We start from the raw sequence: 17,797 nt of genomic DNA on the forward strand, positions 1-17,797 counted from the left end.
TTAGCACAGAAACAGCATTATATAACATTTTAGACACATTCTAGACAGTTTATCAGCTAAAAAAAAGTTAATTTTGGGGTAAGTTACTCTTTAAAGTATAAAAGTAAAAGTAATGTAAAGCAAAAATATTAAGCTCAAATGCTTAAGGTATAGAAGTAAAAAAATGGCTGAAAAATTGTTACTCCATTAAAGTATAAATAAGCAAAATTTCTACTTAAGTAAAGTAAGAAAGTATTTGTACTTCATTACTTGACACTTCTGCAAATAATCATTTCCAACTAAATTTGTTAGGGAAAAAAATAATATTAGAACTTTAAGTAGCAATGTAAAAACTACTCAAATCAACAGAGATCAATGCCTCAAAACCAATTATATGAGCTGTATTTTTTATTTTAGTCTCCAYTTGTTTACAGCAGCCAGCCACAAGAGGGCACTTTCCAAGCAAGAAAATAAAAATGCAACCAGCTCGCTACAGCCTGTGAATTTGAAGCAAGAAAGCTTTTGTCTATGTATTTAAGATTTTTTTTTGTCAAATTTGGCTGTAGAAAAACCCATAAAATTATGTTTACTTCAGTAAATGTTCATTCAAATTAGGGAAGTAAATAAATTTTTGTCAGATGGAATAAACATATTAGCCAAAGAGAAAGAAATCAGCATTGTACATCAGTCATTAAATACTCTAGTCTATCTCAAATTTGGCTATAGAAAAACCCATAAAATTAATCTTGGGTCAGTAATGTGCAAGGCAGCTATATTTGAGTGTTTAAACAYGTTTTTAAAAAGTATAAATTTTATAAAATTTGTCATGTTTAAAAAACATGCAATATACAGTATATGCAGATCATTTATCATATTATGCATAAAGCTTTTTAGTCACAAGACTTTTTTTTACAAGACAGTTTTTTTCTATAAAACAATATGGTTTTACAAACAACATGTTTTTATATTGTAGACTTGAGCAATGGAATTAAGAACACAAACCAGGTTTCAAATGATAAATAGATTTTTTTTCCAGAAGTATTACTTAATGTGATCTTTCTTATATTAGACTATAAATATATTAGTAATGTTTGTGTTACGTATTGAAAGTGGTTTGGAAAAAAGAGTAATCTGAAGATTTGCATTGGTTAAAGTATGCTTTTCTAAACTGGAAATTGTGGATGAATTCTACCTGACACGATTCTTCTGCACCGTCAGGATACCCGTCTCCTTTGGGAGGTTCAGAACACGCCCCCAGTCCAGTTCCAGCCAACGGTCCTCCCTCTGGCCCCGGCACAGGCCCTATGGAGGTTAGTGGGGACCCAAATCAGGGTATTGGCCAACCAAACCGTGGTGGTCCTCAGGGTCCAGGTGGCCCACCAGTTCAAGGAGGTGGACCAGGTGGGGCTGGTGGACCCACGCCTTTTAACCAGAACCAGCTGCACCAACTCAGGGCCCAGATTATGGCCTATAAGATGCTGGCACGCAGTCAGCCTCTTCCAGAGCACCTGCAGATGGCCGTTCAGGGGAAGAGGCCCATGCCTAATATGCCACCATCTGCAGGACCTGGAGCTGGCCCAACTACTGGACCTGGACCAGCTCAGGCCAATTACAGCAGACCACATGGTGAGTTAAGGAAGGTTTGAAGCAAACAAATGCAGAAAAACAAAACACTTGATATGTACAGCTGATTTTTCTGTTAAATGTAAGACAATATGTAAATGATTAGATCTTTGTTATACTTTAGGTGTAGTAGGTCCCAATATGGTGCCCCCTGGACCTGCAGGAGGTCCTCCTGGTATGCAAGGCCAGCATGCCAATGGGCCTCCCAAACCATGGCCTGAAGGTAACATTTTGACACAGCAATAATCAAACCAATATGKGATTTACCGTTAAAGAGAAATAAATGACCAAATGTTAACTTCTAGGACCAATGGTGAACGCTGCTGCCCCGTCCAACCCTCCTCAGAAGTTGGTTCCCCCTCAGCCCACCGGTAGACCCTCCCCTGCTCCCCCCTCTGTGCCCCCAGCCGCCTCCCCGGTAATGCCCCCTCAGACGCAGTCCCCGGGGCAGCCCGCACAGCTCCCCACCATGATGCTGCACCAGAAGCAAAACCGCATAACRCCTATCCAAAAACCCCGCGGGCTGGACCCAGTGGAGATCCTGCAGGAGCGAGAGTTCAGGTGATTTAATGGTCGATTTCTCCGCCAAATGTTTCCTCTTCAAACCTTAAAAATTCAAATTTTGCTCTATTATCTTGGAATAAATTGCTTTAAAAACACAGCATCAGCTTGTAACACAAATGTATTTTGTGTCTCGTTGCTTTCATAATAAAAAAAATTWGTTTGCTAATTAATTTAGTATTTTCTGTACAATTCCTATTTGCAGAAAAACAAAAAGGTTTCTAAAATCCAACAAAATAGTTTTTTTTATTTGAAACAAGGACAGCAGAATATACAAGTATCAAAAGAAAAGTCCTAAAATAGAACCTGGTGGAACACCTATTTTTGAAGGTTGAACACATCAGATCACTTTTTAAGAAAAAAAAGTGTTTTTCATGTCTTTCATAGTTTAAACATTTATATAAGTACAAAATATATCCGTTTTTTTCTAGCTTCCTTCATTGTGTTTTGAATATGTGTTTTTTTCGTCAGGCTGCAGGCTCGTATCGTTCACCGCGTACAGGAGCTGGAAAACCTGCCAGGCTCATTAGCTGTGGATCTGCGCACCAAGGCCTCCATCGAGCTCAAAGCTCTGAGGCTGCTCACCTTCCAGAGACAGGTAAACGATAAATGATTTGCAGTTTGAGACCTGTTGTTTTCCTATATAGGGGAAAAAAGATGAGTTTTTTTTGTTTTGTTTTGTTTTTTCCTCCTCGCAGCTGCGTCAGGAGGTGGTGGCTTGCATGCGTCGGGATACTGCTTTGGAAACCGCCCTGAACGCTAAAGCCTACAAACGCAGCAAACGCCAGTCTCTACGTGAGGCTCGCATTACTGAGAAACTTGAAAAACAACAAAAGATTGAACAAGAGCGCAAACGTCGACAGAAACACCAGGTACAGAGTCATTATGGTTAGAGGGTAATGATGATGATGATAGCAGTGCTTACATCTTTTTTGTTTTTCAACTACTAAGAACTTTGTCTTATTTTAGTTCCAATTTATAGCACATTGATTATATACACTTAGATGTGACAAGATCAAAGTGGAGGCATGCACTTCAAAGGGCTTGGTTTGTATCTTTCTTTTTACAGGAATACCTCAACAGCATTCTGCAGCATGCCAAGGACTTTAAGGAGTACCACCGTTCCATCACAGCAAAGATCCAGAAGGCCACCAAAGCTGTCGCCACCTATCATGCAAACACAGAGCGCGAGCAGAAGAAGGAGAACGAGCGCATTGAAAAGGAGAGAATGCGGAGGTTGATGGTGAGAACAAAAAAATAAATAAAAACTGCATAAGTTGGTTAATAAAAAACCTAATTAATATTTTTGTAAAAACGTTCCCAGGCTGAAGATGAGGAAGGTTATCGTAAACTTATCGACCAGAAGAAAGACAAGCGTCTGGCCTATCTGCTGCAGCAGACAGATGAATATGTGGCTAACCTCACAGAGTTGGTGCGTGCCCACAAAGCCGCTCAAGCTCTCAAGGAGAAGAAGAAGAAGAAAAAGAAGGTGAATAGGTTTTATTCACTGCTGTGTTGTTGTTGTTGTTGTTGTTGTTGTTGTTGTTGTTGTTGTTGGTGTTGTTGTTGTCGTCTTTAATTTGGCTTCATTTTAAAGTCAAACCATCAATGTTCTCTTACTTTTAGAAGCCAGAGACTGCAGAGGGTGGGGCTCCTGCTATTGGACCTGATGGAGAGGTGAGTTTCAAGGAAGAAAATCTTTGTCTTTAGTTGTTCTTCAGTTTCCTCTAATGGTTAGTTTTTGATTTCTGACAGCCTTTAGATGAGACCAGCCAGATGAGTGACCTTCCTGTTAAAGTCATCCATGTGGACAGTGGAAAGATCCTGACAGGTGTCGATGCACCTAAAGCTGGCCAGCTGGAGACGTGGCTTGAAATGAACCCGGGGTGAGTATCACAGCTTGTTAGCATCCTGGTAAAATGGCTAACTTTAAATAAAATTTAAGTTTGTGTGCACCATGAATGGTTTTAATTGACAGTGATTTAGGAAGTTGATAAAGTTACAGTTGTGTGGTTTTCTTGCCATGATGTTAGAGTCAAATAAATGGCTGTAAAATGGCTTTTAACTTTGACTTAAATTGCTATTGTTTGTTTGTTTGTTTGTTGTTTTTAGGTATGAGGTAGCACCTCGTTCAGATAGTGAAGACAGTGGTTCAGATGAAGAGGAGGATGACGTGGAGGTATGTGTTGTAGGTTATTTCCTCTAARGGAATTCTTTTCAGAAGCCTGGGTGTTTTGTTTTGTTTTGGTTTGTTTTCTTACCCCATCTGTTTTTACTACAGAACTGATGGTTGAAACAAATTATCTGGGTAGAAATTTACCCCAGAAAACAGTTCTGGTAGGGAATTAGTAATTCTGAAACTACCTCCAGATTAATGATTGGGGGAGCAGTAAAGTCTGGTTTGTAGCCCATTGTTTCGCTGGCACAGTTGAGTGAAGAAATTTACATATTTTTCTTCTGTCTTCCCTGCATGAAGCTGAATGCTTAATTTAAAACATTCCCCCAATACTTGGAGTGATTCTTCTTCTTCCATTTTAAAATGTAATTTCATCATTTTAGAAGCTGCTGTCTGACTCGCTGCAACATCACATCTGAAATTGGTTTAGAACTAGACATAATTATGCACTAGACCAAGTAACTCATTTATATTTATTTAAATACATATATTATCAGTAATTACATTCTGACTTGTATAAATGATGTCAGTTTTACCATTAAGTTGTTTGGTRGTTCTAATTCAAGATATMTGTAATGAATTACWGARTGAAACAATATTTCAGATATAAACTATTCATTTATGACTGGTCATGAAGTTAGTTTGAGAGATCTTACTTTTTGTTCTGAATAATGATATTTTAATTAAGAATGTCTTAAAGGACATCAGGTTTGTGGGTACAGTAAATAATGGTGTTCTTAGCTGTTTTCCTGATATTTTTATTCATTTTGAAATGAAAATTATATCATATTGATCATTAAGAGTTRTAACGAGATACAGGTTTCAGTCATATCACCCTAATATGTAGTAAAAACTAATAAATATAAAAAGTGATGCTCTGTGTGTGAAGTGGTCAGACTTCAGTTTTCATTTGTGTTTTCAGGAGGAAGGAGAGGATCAGCCTCATCATGCTTCATCTGACGAGAAGAAAAAGATTCCAGACCCTGACAGCGAAGACGTCTCAGAAGTGGATGTTCAACACATCATCGAGTAAACTCCGCTTCACTTCTTTCTTTAGAACCATCTACAGTTCAGTCACTAAGTTATACAAAGATATAATTTCTCACTGTGTTGTTTCTCCCACTAGACACGCCAAACAGGATGTAGACGATGAGTACGGCAGTGCGAGTTTCAACCGAGGCCTGCAGTCCTACTACGCTGTGGCTCATGCTGTTACTGAAAAAGTGGACAAACAGTCATCACTCTTGGTCAACGGACAACTCAAGCAATATCAGGTGAGCGCTTGCAACAGAGACGCGTTCAGAATAAAACTGAAGGTTTGATTTGTGCAAACTGAAGCAAACTTTTTTATTTATTTAGATGAATCTACTGAAGGTTAATGATTTCATTGAGTACAATATCTTAAAATTCATGTACAAAGCTCATAAAAATCTGTTACCTAACAACATCCAAAGCAGATTTATCAAAAGAGAAAGTATATATAATTTAAAAGGTGTTGAGACTTTTGAAAAACAGATTCAGAACTGTATTAAAAGGAAGATGTATCCCAATTAAGGGTGTTAGTTTGTGGAACGTTCTTGATAGTGAGATAAAACAGTCAAAATCCTTTTTTTTTTGTTAGAAAAACTTGAAAATTACTTTGATGAAGCGTTATAATATTGTCTAAAGTATAGTTTTGTTGTAAATTTGTTTGTTCAATTACTTTCGCCGAATGTTGACGGTGAACTTTTGAGTTGGTGGTTGATTTTATTTTGCGATTGGGGGCAGATATAAGTTTGTACTTCTTTCTGCTCCTTTTCATTCATGACTTCTTTTACGTAACTTAGTTTTTCTTTCTTTGACATTTTGATTTTGTATGAATCATTGTTTGTTTTATTTTTGTTTCTTTTTGTCTTTTTTCTTTTTTTACTGGATGACCTGTTTTTTGATCTATTTTTCTTTTTTCTATTGTTTTATTAGTTTTTGTTTTGTTTGTTTTTAGGATTTTTAGTATTGGATGACTTGGTGTTTTGTACTCATATTTCAATTCATGATTGAAATAAACAAACAAACTAACTTTTACCTGTTTACTGCTCAGATTAAAGGTCTGGAGTGGCTGGTGTCACTTTACAACAACAACTTAAACGGAATCCTGGCTGATGAGATGGGTCTGGGAAAAACCATCCAGACCATCGCCCTCATCACTTACCTCATGGAGTTAAAGCGCATCAACGGGCCCTTCCTCATCATCGTACCTCTGTCGTAAGTCTTGACCATGATTTCCTCTGCCTGTGTTTGTCTGTAAACAACAAATATAACTCTTCAGAAAACACACAGAGTACAAAACTCTTTCAATCAAACGTGTTTTTTTTTTCTTTTGGTTTTGTTTTTAGGACTTTATCAAACTGGGTGTATGAGTTTGATAAATGGGCACCGTCTGTTGTGAAGGTCTCCTACAAGGTAAGAGAGACTTTCTTTCACTGTTATGAGAAAAAGAGAGTCGGTCGCTGTGTGTTCTGTCARTTTATTTAATGACACCAAAAGAGAGAAGCTGTGTGAAAAGTCAGGTTCTGTAGGATGAAGAACTTTAGTTATTGTTTTCTTTATGTTGTAGTATTCTCTTACATGGTTGCAGAGGAATTTTTTGGCCCTTCTTCTTTACAGTGTTGCTTCAATTCATTAAAATTAGCAGATTTTCTGCTTTGCTTGCATTAAATCCCACCACAGCATTTTAAGTAAGAAGAGGTTTTGAGATATACTGGACTGTTGCAATAACTTGATTTTTTTTACTGTCATTTTGTTGGACAGGGTGAGTCTAAAGTCGCAGGACACCCTTTTATTTCAAAAGAAAAATGTAAATATCAGAGCACCGCATCAAGTAATGGGAGAGGGGGGCTCATCTTTTAGGCTATGTCCAGAACATGGAAGCCATATTGAAAGCTGCTATATTGGATTAAAGTCAAAATTTTCCAATGGGAAGTGGGTCGTGTAGCATTTTATAAAAGGCCAGAATTGTCTTAGAAATGGATTGCTGCAATCAGATGTACAATATCTTTTGTGAATGGCTGCCCAGAACACCCAGTCTGACCCCACATCTGAAACAAACAGCGCCTCATCGTGGAAGCTTGTGACAACATTTCTCCAGAGATCCTCATGCAGGTTCATAATGACTGGATTCTGTGCCCTCAGCTCTGTGTTCAGCACCAGGGACAGCTTGTTAAACAAGTCAAATAGCTGCGCATCTCAAACAACGTTCCAAGTTGTTGCAACTTTTTTGTGTTAACTTTTGAACTGCAAGAGCTACTGCAAATCACCTTTGGCCTTCTTGGATACGCTACATGACTTTGATCCAGTGTGGTGGCTTTCAAGATGGTGACTGTGTTCTGGACCTTACCTAAAAGCGTGAACTTAACTTTTCACTTACCGCTTTTACCTGTTGGCCTTATTTTTTATTATGTCCTGATATGTGAAACTCTAAAGTTTAAGAGGCTGGACTTTCTTTTTTCATGACTGTAAATTGTGAGTGTTTTTGCTCATATTGTGTCACGGCAAAGGACTTTTTCCCGGTGTTTGTACTTATTTATTTACTCTGTGGGTATAATTAATCTAAATGTACCTCTGTTTAATTTCAGGGATCTCCAGCCGCTCGTCGTTCATTTCTTCCAATTTTACGAAGCGGCAAGTTCAACGTGCTGCTCACCACGTACGAGTACATTATTAAAGATAAACAAGTGTTGGCAAAGGTAAAGGGCATCTCACCTGAAATGTATCAGCTGTCAGTATAATCGTGGTCTTCATTTGACATCGTGTTCTTCTCAAAGATTCGTTGGAAGTACATGATCGTGGACGAGGGTCACCGTATGAAGAACCACCACTGTAAGCTGACTCAGGTCTTAAACACGCACTACTTGGCCCCCCGGCGCTTGCTGCTCACAGGAACCCCCCTGCAGAACAAGCTGCCGGAGCTCTGGGCGCTGCTCAACTTCCTCCTGCCCACCATCTTCAAGAGCTGCAGCACCTTCGAGCAGTGGTTCAACGCTCCCTTCGCCATGACCGGAGAAAAGGTGAGCTGGAGGAGACGGAGACACGATGGCTGATTGATTACAGCTCGATTCTTCTCAATTTTGCTTTTTTTGACACAAGGTTGACCTGAATGAAGAAGAGACCATTCTGATCATTCGACGTTTACACAAAGTGCTTCGACCATTTTTGCTGCGCAGACTCAAGAAGGAAGTGGAAGCCCAGCTGCCGGAGAAGGTTAAACCGTTTTTAATATTTTAATACTTCATTATATTATGACATAAATTTTAAATGTATCAATGTTTTAAAACTAATTTTCAATGTAAAAATTTGACCTGTGATTAAATATTGTAACAAAACTTTTACTGGAAGCTGAACTTTGATTAGGTGAAATCTGTACTAATGTATGATTCAGTGTTATGAGATATACAGTATGTTTAGTTTTATAGTTTTAAGCATTTTTGATTGCAATGTGCCAATTACATCATATGTTAGCAGCTAATTTTATTTTCAGTTAAATAACCCTCGTGGTCTTTTTGTCATGTTCAGGTGGAGTATGTGATCAAGTGCGACATGTCGGCCCTGCAGAGGGTTCTGTACCGGCACATGCAGGCTAAAGGAGTCCTGCTAACAGATGGATCAGAAAAAGACAAAAAGGTATCAAGATGATGTTTCATTTCAGCTAAAAGTTTGGGGGGAAATGACTGAATATTGTTACTATTGTTTATTGTCACTGATGTTTTTCAGGGTAAAGGAGGCACAAAGACCCTGATGAACACCATCATGCAGCTGAGGAAGATCTGCAACCACCCCTACATGTTCCAGCACATCGAAGTATGAATAATGATGTCAATACATAGAAGTCTTCAACATTAGTGCCAACAATTTTAAAAATGTCAATTTTCTCCTATTACCTTTGTCTACAGGAGTCCTTTTCTGAGCATCTTGGTTATTCTGGAGGAATTGTGACTGGGTGTGTACAACTTAAATTAGCATCTAGTGAATATAAATCTACGYACTGTGTGAATATTTATGTGTGTCTACTTCTTTGGTCTTTCGTTTTGTTTCATTTTAAAACAGATATTGGAAAAAAATGATGGTTATTCTTTTTTTATTTAAAAAACATCTAATCTATTTTATTTAAAAAAACAAACTATCATCTGACATCTGTTAAAGAAATGTCAACTAGTCAGCTAGTGTTTATCACAGTTACCTGGTTAGCTAGTTATAAAGTAAACATGTTTTTTCATCTCGTTATCAGACTATTTAAGGCGGCGCTAGATAAAGTTTTTTTTAAATAAATTATATATATATATTTTAATTTTTTTTATATATATTAGACTAACTATATTAATAAAAATAGTTAAAGAAATTCAAAATACGTTTGTTTACTTATTTACTGGTATTAAAAAGTTATTTGACTAACTCTACCATTAATGGTCTGATAACGACATCATTAAAGTCCGGTTTGACAAAAATAAAAACATGTTTTCCTGTTCTTTGGAGAATATAATGAAAATAGAATAACCGTCCGTTTTTTTTTTTGTTTGTTTGTTTTTGTTTTGTTTTGTTTTGTTTTTTAATATCTGTTTTAAAAAATGAAAATGGAATAACCAAAAATAACACAAACCATTTGTCTTAGTCCTTTTGACATTCTCCCTTTTCTGTCTTCAGCCCAGACCTGTTTCGCGCTTCTGGAAAGTTTGAGCTGCTGGATCGGATCCTGCCCAAGCTGAGAGCCACCAAACACAAAGTGCTGCTTTTCTGTCAGATGACCACCCTCATGACCATCATGGAGGACTACTTTGCTTACCGCAACTTCAAGTACCTACGTCTGGACGGTGAGGTGCTTTTAATGATGCCTGAGAAATGTTTGGGGGTTTTGTAGAAGCTTTACAAATATTTTTTTTCTCTCCTCCTCTCATAGGAACCACCAAAGCTGAGGATCGTGGCATGCTTCTGAAGACGTTCAATGACCCRGCCTCTGAGTACTTTGTGTTCCTGCTCAGCACCAGGGCAGGAGGTCTGGGCCTGAACCTGCAGTCTGCTGATACCGTCATCATCTTTGACAGTGACTGGAACCCTCACCAGGTGCTGTAGCAGTTTAAGGAATTCCCTAAATTTAAGTYAGTGAAAGGTTTATGATGCCTAAAACATGAATAATTCAAGCTTGATAAATCCCACAGTGCTTGCTCATGCATATATTTTACATCAGCTCTGAATAGGGACAGGGTGTCAAACTCATTTTCGCTGAGGGTCACATGACCATCATGGTGGTCCTCAAAGAGCCAGTTGTAATTAACTGTTTCGTGTTTAACTTTAACTAAACATGAAACATCATGTTCCCCGTCTCGTTTCTACTGCTGAGCTCTGCGTGGTGTTTCCTGCATAGAAACAGCATTTTAACACGGCCTTAAAGTACTAAGTGTACATAAATGTAATGTAAATATGAAATAATACAGAAATACTATGATAAGTGAGTAGAGTTTTACTCACTACTGAGTTTTGGTGAATAGCTGCTATGTTGAATTATGAACTCTTTCAAATAGGGAATTCCCTTGTATAATCAAGATGCACTGTGGGAGATGTAGTTTATGGTCAGTGCTGGCTTTAAAGCAGTTTGAGACATTAATACAGGGCTGTTTAACTAAAGTATTATTATCCTACCTTTTTTAAATTTATGTTGTTGCATTGAATTATAAATTTACAATTGATATAAAATATATTTTTATATTAAATTGAGTTGTTTTTTTTTTTCTTTTTGGTCCAGCCTGCCTGCAGACCCTTGAGCATGTGGTTTAGGGCTGTTTTTAAATGCTGACCACAAGTATGAACTGATCAAGTTACAGATACTCTATGTTAATTACAATACTTTTGCTGGTTTGTACAGGACCTGCAGGCTCAGGACAGAGCCCACCGAATCGGTCAGCAGAACGAGGTGCGGGTGCTCCGCCTCTGCACCGTCAACAGCGTGGAGGAGAAGATCCTGGCAGCGGCCAAGTACAAACTGAACGTGGACCAGAAGGTCATCCAGGCGGGCATGTTCGACCAAAAGTCCTCAGGCTACGAGCGCCGGGCCTTCTTACAGGCCATTCTGGAGCATGAGGAGCAGGACGAGGTGGGGGCTGGAGGCAGCGTTTAAATTACATCTTCACTGCCAGATATTATGCAGCAAATGATCTTCTGTGCAATTAATCCAGCCAACTAATCTACTGACCTTGTTTCTTTTTGTTGTCAGGAGGAAGATGAGGTGCCTGATGATGAGACTGTCAATCAGATGATTGCCAGAAGTGAAGATGAATTTGAACTGTTCATGGTTTGTCCCTTTTAAAATGGATGATACTGTTAATTATACCTGATAACTTTAGAGACCAACTCTGATCGCTGTTGTTTTTCTTACCAGCGTATGGACCTCGACAGACGCCGTGAGGAAGCCCGCAACCCTAAGAGGAAACCTCGCCTGATGGAAGAAGACGATATGCCGAGCTGGATTTTAAAAGACGACGCCGAAGTTGAGAGGCTAACCTGCGAGGAGGAGGAGGAGAAGATGTTCGGCCGGGGGTCCCGTCAGAGGAAAGAGGTGGACTACAGCGACTCGCTGACAGAGAAGCAGTGGCTCAAGGTGAGGCGGGGACAGAAACGCCGTTCGAGTACGGCTTTAACCCTGTCTTGCATGACTGATTTCTCTTTTCACCACAGGCCATAGAAGAAGGCAATCTGGAGGACATCGAGGAGGAAGTTCGCCACAAAAAGACCACCAGAAAACGAAAGCGAGACCGCGACCTTGACGGCGGCCCCATAACGCCCAGCTCCAGCAGCAACCGCGGACGAGACAAAGACGACGACGGGAAGAAAGCAAAGAAACGTGGTCGTCCGCCTGCTGAGAAGCTCTCTCCCAACCCCCCATCCCTCACCAAGAAGATGAAGAAGATTGTAGATGCTGTCGTCAAATACAAGGATGGGTAAGATTATCTAAAACTATTACTGCTCTGCTGTAACACGATCACATGATGCTGTGAAGGTTTCACTGTTTCTGCTGAAACAACCCTGACCTGTTTAGATCAGCTGTTATCTGAAGGTTTGTTTATCTGACACCAAGCCATTCGTAGGCTTTGGGTCTTTTATGTCACAAAGTAAAGTTTGATTATCTGATTCATTGATACTTTAGAGGCCAAGTCAGCACACATCAGACTTATATTTCTCAAATTGTTCTTGAACAGTTTTTTTACAACGTGGCAGGGTGCGTTACTAAACACGCCACCGCTTATTTTAATTCTAGATGCGTCATATTCTGAACTGATCTACAAATGTCAAAAATCTATTAAAACTTTAATCTGTGCTTCCACTTTACGAGAATCAGCTGCAGTGTGGGGCTGTTTGTCCCAGTAGAGTTACCGTAGCTTCCTGTATTAAGGTCATATTGTAGTAAAAGCTTTTATCTTTTTTTTTCACTGACCTCTGGGAATATGTCTAATAGTGGTACATAATCCTTAGTAATGACTTTAAAACATTAGATTTGTGTTTATCTTTCCAAAAATAAATACAATGTACAAATGTGTTCTTTTCTCAGGCATTTTCAGTGTTAAGTTAGCATCTATGCTAGTTATTTGTAAGCAGCCTGTGATTGATGGTTTTTTTGCGGTGTTATTGTGTACTGTTTATTAGGCATGAAAATACGTATATAAGTCATAGTGAAGTTTCACGATAATTGAACTGCATCAGTATTGTTTGATAATCACATCGCAGCCCTCTGAAATATAAATGAACCATGGAGTGCCTAAAGATTCCCGCTCAACTTATAGGGACCATGAATGAGTTACAGTGGGGAAAATAAGTATTTAGTCAGTCACCAATTGTGCAAGTTCTCCCACTTAAAAAGATGAGAGAGGCCTGTAATTGACATCATAGGTAGACCTCAACTATGAGAGACAAAATGTGAAAAAAAATTTGAGAAAATCATTTTGTCTGACTTTTAAATAATTTTTTTGCAAATAATGGTGGAAAATAAGTATTTGGTCACCTACAAACAAGCAAGATTTCTGGCTGTCACAGACCTGTAACTTCTTTTTTAAGAGGCTCCTCTTTCCCCCACTCATTACCTGTATTAATGGCACCTGTTTGAAGTCGTTAACAGTATAAAAGACACCTGCCCACAACCTCAAACAGTCACACTCCAAACTCCACTATGGTGAAGACGAAAGAGCTGTCGGAGGACACCAGAAACCGAATTGTAGACCTGCACCAGGCTGGGAAGACTGAATCTGCAATAGGCAAGCAGCTTGGTGTGAAGAAATCTACTGTGGGARCGATAATCAGAAAATGGAAGACATACAAGACCACTACTAATCTCCCTTGATCTGGGGCTCCACGCAAGATCTCAGCCCGTGGGGTCAAAATGATCACAAGAACGGTGAGGAAAAATCCCAGAACCMMMARGGGGGATCTAGTGAATGACCTGCAGAAAGCTGGGACCAATGTTACAAAGGCTACCATCAGCAACACACTACGACGCCAGGGACTCAGATCTTGCAGTGCCAGACGTGTCCCCCTGCTTAAGCCAGTCCATATCCAGGCACGTCTGAAGTTTGCTAGAGAGCATTTGGATGTTCCAGAAGAGTATTGGGAGAATGTCATATGGTCAGATGAAACCAAAGTAGAACTATTTGGTAAAAACACAACTCGTCGTGTTTGGAGGAAAGTGAATGCGGAGTTGCATCCAAAGAACACCATACCAACTGTGAAGCATGGGGGTGGCAACATCATGCTTTGGGGCTGTTTCTCTGCAAAGGGACCAGGACGACTGGTCCGTGTACATGAAAGAATGAATGGGGCCATGTATTGTGAGATTTTGGGTGCAAACCTCCTTCCATCAGCAAGGGCAATGAAGATGAAACGTGGCTGGGTCTTTCAGCATGACAATGATCCCAAGCACACTGCCAGGGCAACAAAGGAGTGGCTTCGTAAGAAACATTTCAAAGTCCTGGAGTGGCCTAGCCAGTCCCCCGATCTCAACCCCATCGAAAACCTTTGGAGGGAGTTGAAAGTCCGTGTTGCCCGCCGACAGCCCCAAAACATCACTGCTCTAGAGGAGATCTGCATGGAGGAATGGGCCAACATACCAGCAACAGTGTGTGCCAACCTTGTAAAGACTTACAGAAAACGTTTGACCTCTGTCATTGCCAACAAAGGATATACAACAAAGTATTGAGATGAACTTTTGTTATTGACCAAATACTTATTTTCCACCATTATTTGCAAAAAAAATTCTTTAAAAGTCAGACAAAATGATTTTCTCAAATTTTTTTTCACATTTTGTCTCTCATAGTTGATTTCTACCTATGATGTCAATTACAGGCCTCTCTCATCTTTTTAAGTGGGAGAACTTGCACAATTGGTGACTGACTAAATACTTATTTTCCCCACTGTAACTTAGGTGGAGCGTGTCAAAGTGACGTTATGAAGGGCAGAATTCACATCAGTAACTTTGAGCTTGTTGCAGGATCCCTTCCCTGAAAGATTTCTTTTTTTTTTTTTACATCCTGACCAAGAGAGGAACAGAAAAGTCACTTCCTTTCTGATTTTATCTTATTACCAGGAGGGGTTGTATTGAACTAATGCATGTTTTTAATTCACCTGTCATAACCTTTTGGCTTCATTTATTTTTAAAAAGAGTGGGAAAAAACTCTTAAGTGATTAATAAATCTGGTGGAAGCTGAAACCACAATGATCTTGTTTCTATAGGAACGGTCGACAGCTGAGCGAGGTCTTCATCCAGCTGCCGTCTCGTAAGGAGCTGCCAGAGTACTACGAGCTGATCCGCAAACCAGTGGACTTCAGGAAGATCAAGGTAAAGAGAAAAGTTCTTCTCCTGTCTTAATATGTTGTATTTTTTTCTACGCGTCATAATTAATGATGTCTTTCAGGAGAGAATCCGCAGCCACAAATACCGCAGCCTGAATGACCTGGAGAAGGATGTGATGTTGCTCTGTCAGAACGCCCAGACTTTTAATTTGGAGGGCTCTCTGGTGAGTCTCACCACGTATCTAATAAGGTTTTTGTGTTTCCTTTTTCTAAAATTATATTTCATGTGAAAAATTTCAGATCTACGAGGACTCCATCGTGCTCCAGTCCGTTTTCACCAGCGTGAGGCAGAAGATCGAAAAGGACGACGAAAGCGAGGGAGAGGAGAGCGAGGAAGAGGAGGAGGAGGTCGACGAAGGCTCAGAGTCTGAACGTGAGTGTTGGAAGTCAGCAAAAGCTCGGCTCTTATCAGCTGCACTTGACGTTGTGCCATTTAATAATATCTGTGTTCCCTGCAGCTCGTTCGGTGAAGGTGAAGATCAAATTGAGCCGGAAGGAGAAGGGCGAGCGAGGGGGCAAAGGTCAGAGGCGGCGAGGCCGCGGCTCCCGGGCCAAACCTGTGGTCAGTGACGACGACAGCGAGGATGAACAGGAGGAGGTGAGACACTCAAAGCAGATCAGATTACTGCTAGTTTAATAGTTGGTGGAAGGTTTTAAAATGTTGGAAAATCTGAGGCAGTTCAGTTTGACCTGATTTCTGTTTGTATTTGATGCAGGACCGTTCAGCCAGCGGCAGTGAGGAGGACTGAAGTGGACCAGCTGGACTTCACTTCATATAATTAGATACAGCAGGGAGAGAGACCGGGCGAGGGCCTAGTTTCACCTAGATGAGCTGATTTTTAGTGAGACGGTTGTCTTGTCATTAAAATAGGCCTTTAATTAAAAAAATAATAATGAAAGCAATGCTTCATTTTTTCATATTTAAATGAATTCTCATAAATAATGTCTTTTTGCTTTCTCTTCTAAGTGGACCATTGACAGAGTCTAAATTAAATTGGACTGATYGCGGACCATCAAAACAGTTTTTCTTTCTTTTGTTTTCCTTCTTTTTTTTCTGCTTTTATACTTTGAGACCAGCATTCCTCTGAATCCCTTCTGAATGCATGTCATTGTGTCTTTATGATTATCTGTTTTAATTTAATGACTACAAATGGAATCATGGTACATCCCACCCTGCAGCCCCTCCCCCTCAGGTCATATATGTAAAAGGGGAGGGAGGGATGAGACCTTTTTTCTCGTGTCAGTGTCACTGGATTCCATACAACACAATAAAACATCTCATGATTCATTTGTGGTCTTTGGTCTTTTTGCTCTAAAATGGAAAAGAAGATGCTGTCATGCTATCGGCAGCATTTTGTTTTAGTTTAGTCTTTTTTTTGTGTGTGTCTTCCACTAAACTACCGTTTGATGACAGTTTCAGATGTTTTAGATTCAAATGTTGCACCATTTTTCAACTTTACACAGAGTACTTAAGAAGTAAATAACATGTTTTTGAATTGATTAAATGAGTTTGGTTTGGTCATTTTCACCAGAGACCAATATGCTAGTCATATTTGTAATAAAATCAAATGTGTAGTGGGTATAGTTTGGTACAGAAATGGTTAGAAAGGGAAGTTCCCTTTTTTCAATTCTAAGGTTTTAAACAAATATTTGTGTAAACTCTCAGACATCCAGGATATGTGTGTGTGTGTTTCCTGGTACACACAGCCTTGCAATCTCTATCAGGGTAAAAGCCGTTAGTGGGTTAGGGTTAGGACTAAGGTGTGTATTGAGTTTACAGTAAGGGGTCAGAGTTAGGCTGTTGAAATGACCAGTTAATGAATCAAAGTCCCCATGAAGAGAAGATCAAACGTGTATGTGCATATGCTCTGCACCTGCACCTAAGGTCAATCCACCTGCACCTGAGGCAGATGCACACAAGGTGGCGTGCTGAGAACATGCTGACCTTAAAAACTAACTGTCTCCAACAGCAGCAGCTGAGATAATTCACATCCTCCATGGCTGAGTCACACTTGATTTAATAGTGCAAGAAAACATACCCATTTTCAGYTGCCATCTTACTGAATTCTACATATTTATAACTGAAGAATCAGTCAATCAGCTTGCATAAATCAGGGCTTGTTTTTGTGTGCATAGCTTGCACATTGGTTATCCAACCCCCAGYGGCGGATCTAGGATTTTTCTGAGTAGGGGCCATCAAGGGGCCACATTATTCAAAGASAGCCTACAGCAGGCAGTATGGTCACTCAGCAGCCGACCGGTCGAAGCGCCGTCACGTGGTTATTCAGCATTCGTTTTCGCACACACCTCTCATAGCTCCTGAGACACCCCGCGACGAGCTCCCCTCCCGCTGCAGCGTACGTCACTGCATGGGATTTCTTCCCGGTCGAGTCCAATGCGGAAAAAACAAGTCCGAGACTTGTCACTCGACGTTGTTTATCCACAAACTGGTCCTGGATAACCTCCAAAGTTTTTATCGGTCAGATTCCATCGTGAAACATGTCTGTTTTATCCCCTTTTATGAGGTTTTGGCCGTTTGAGTATCTTTGTAAACCGCTGCTTCCTGGTAACAGTCGGCTCTGGAAGTGAGGTTTTTAT

General features: G+C 39.8%; 1 protein-coding gene across 1 annotated transcript in view; it reads left to right on the forward strand.

Annotated features, from left to right (window-relative positions):
• Positions 1–16,487, forward strand: part of smarca4a (SWI/SNF related BAF chromatin remodeling complex subunit ATPase 4a) — a 21,354-nt gene extending 4,867 nt beyond the window's left edge. The window contains exons 4-34 of the mRNA XM_014008898.1: positions 1,198–1,605; positions 1,727–1,825; positions 1,908–2,163; positions 2,635–2,761; positions 2,862–3,035; positions 3,233–3,406; positions 3,488–3,652; positions 3,790–3,840; positions 3,919–4,049; positions 4,276–4,342; positions 5,262–5,368; positions 5,466–5,613; positions 6,417–6,580; positions 6,712–6,778; positions 7,951–8,061; positions 8,140–8,382; positions 8,462–8,575; positions 8,888–8,995; positions 9,086–9,172; positions 9,265–9,311; positions 10,013–10,179; positions 10,266–10,429; positions 11,229–11,456; positions 11,577–11,654; positions 11,742–11,960; positions 12,038–12,300; positions 15,080–15,185; positions 15,262–15,363; positions 15,440–15,572; positions 15,658–15,797; positions 15,916–16,487. Coding sequence (XP_013864352.1) covers positions 1,198–1,605; positions 1,727–1,825; positions 1,908–2,163; positions 2,635–2,761; positions 2,862–3,035; positions 3,233–3,406; positions 3,488–3,652; positions 3,790–3,840; positions 3,919–4,049; positions 4,276–4,342; positions 5,262–5,368; positions 5,466–5,613; positions 6,417–6,580; positions 6,712–6,778; positions 7,951–8,061; positions 8,140–8,382; positions 8,462–8,575; positions 8,888–8,995; positions 9,086–9,172; positions 9,265–9,311; positions 10,013–10,179; positions 10,266–10,429; positions 11,229–11,456; positions 11,577–11,654; positions 11,742–11,960; positions 12,038–12,300; positions 15,080–15,185; positions 15,262–15,363; positions 15,440–15,572; positions 15,658–15,797; positions 15,916–15,948 — 4,481 coding nt within the window. The 3' untranslated portion in view covers positions 15,949–16,487. The remainder of the gene's footprint in view (positions 1–1,197; positions 1,606–1,726; positions 1,826–1,907; positions 2,164–2,634; positions 2,762–2,861; positions 3,036–3,232; positions 3,407–3,487; positions 3,653–3,789; positions 3,841–3,918; positions 4,050–4,275; positions 4,343–5,261; positions 5,369–5,465; positions 5,614–6,416; positions 6,581–6,711; positions 6,779–7,950; positions 8,062–8,139; positions 8,383–8,461; positions 8,576–8,887; positions 8,996–9,085; positions 9,173–9,264; positions 9,312–10,012; positions 10,180–10,265; positions 10,430–11,228; positions 11,457–11,576; positions 11,655–11,741; positions 11,961–12,037; positions 12,301–15,079; positions 15,186–15,261; positions 15,364–15,439; positions 15,573–15,657; positions 15,798–15,915) is intronic.
• The last annotated feature ends 1,310 nt before the right edge of the window (positions 16,488–17,797 follow it).

This window comes from Austrofundulus limnaeus, unplaced genomic scaffold (genome assembly GCF_001266775.1).
Source record: "Austrofundulus limnaeus strain Quisiro unplaced genomic scaffold, Austrofundulus_limnaeus-1.0 Scaffold53, whole genome shotgun sequence".
Taxonomy (NCBI): Eukaryota; Metazoa; Chordata; class Actinopteri; order Cyprinodontiformes; family Rivulidae; genus Austrofundulus; species Austrofundulus limnaeus.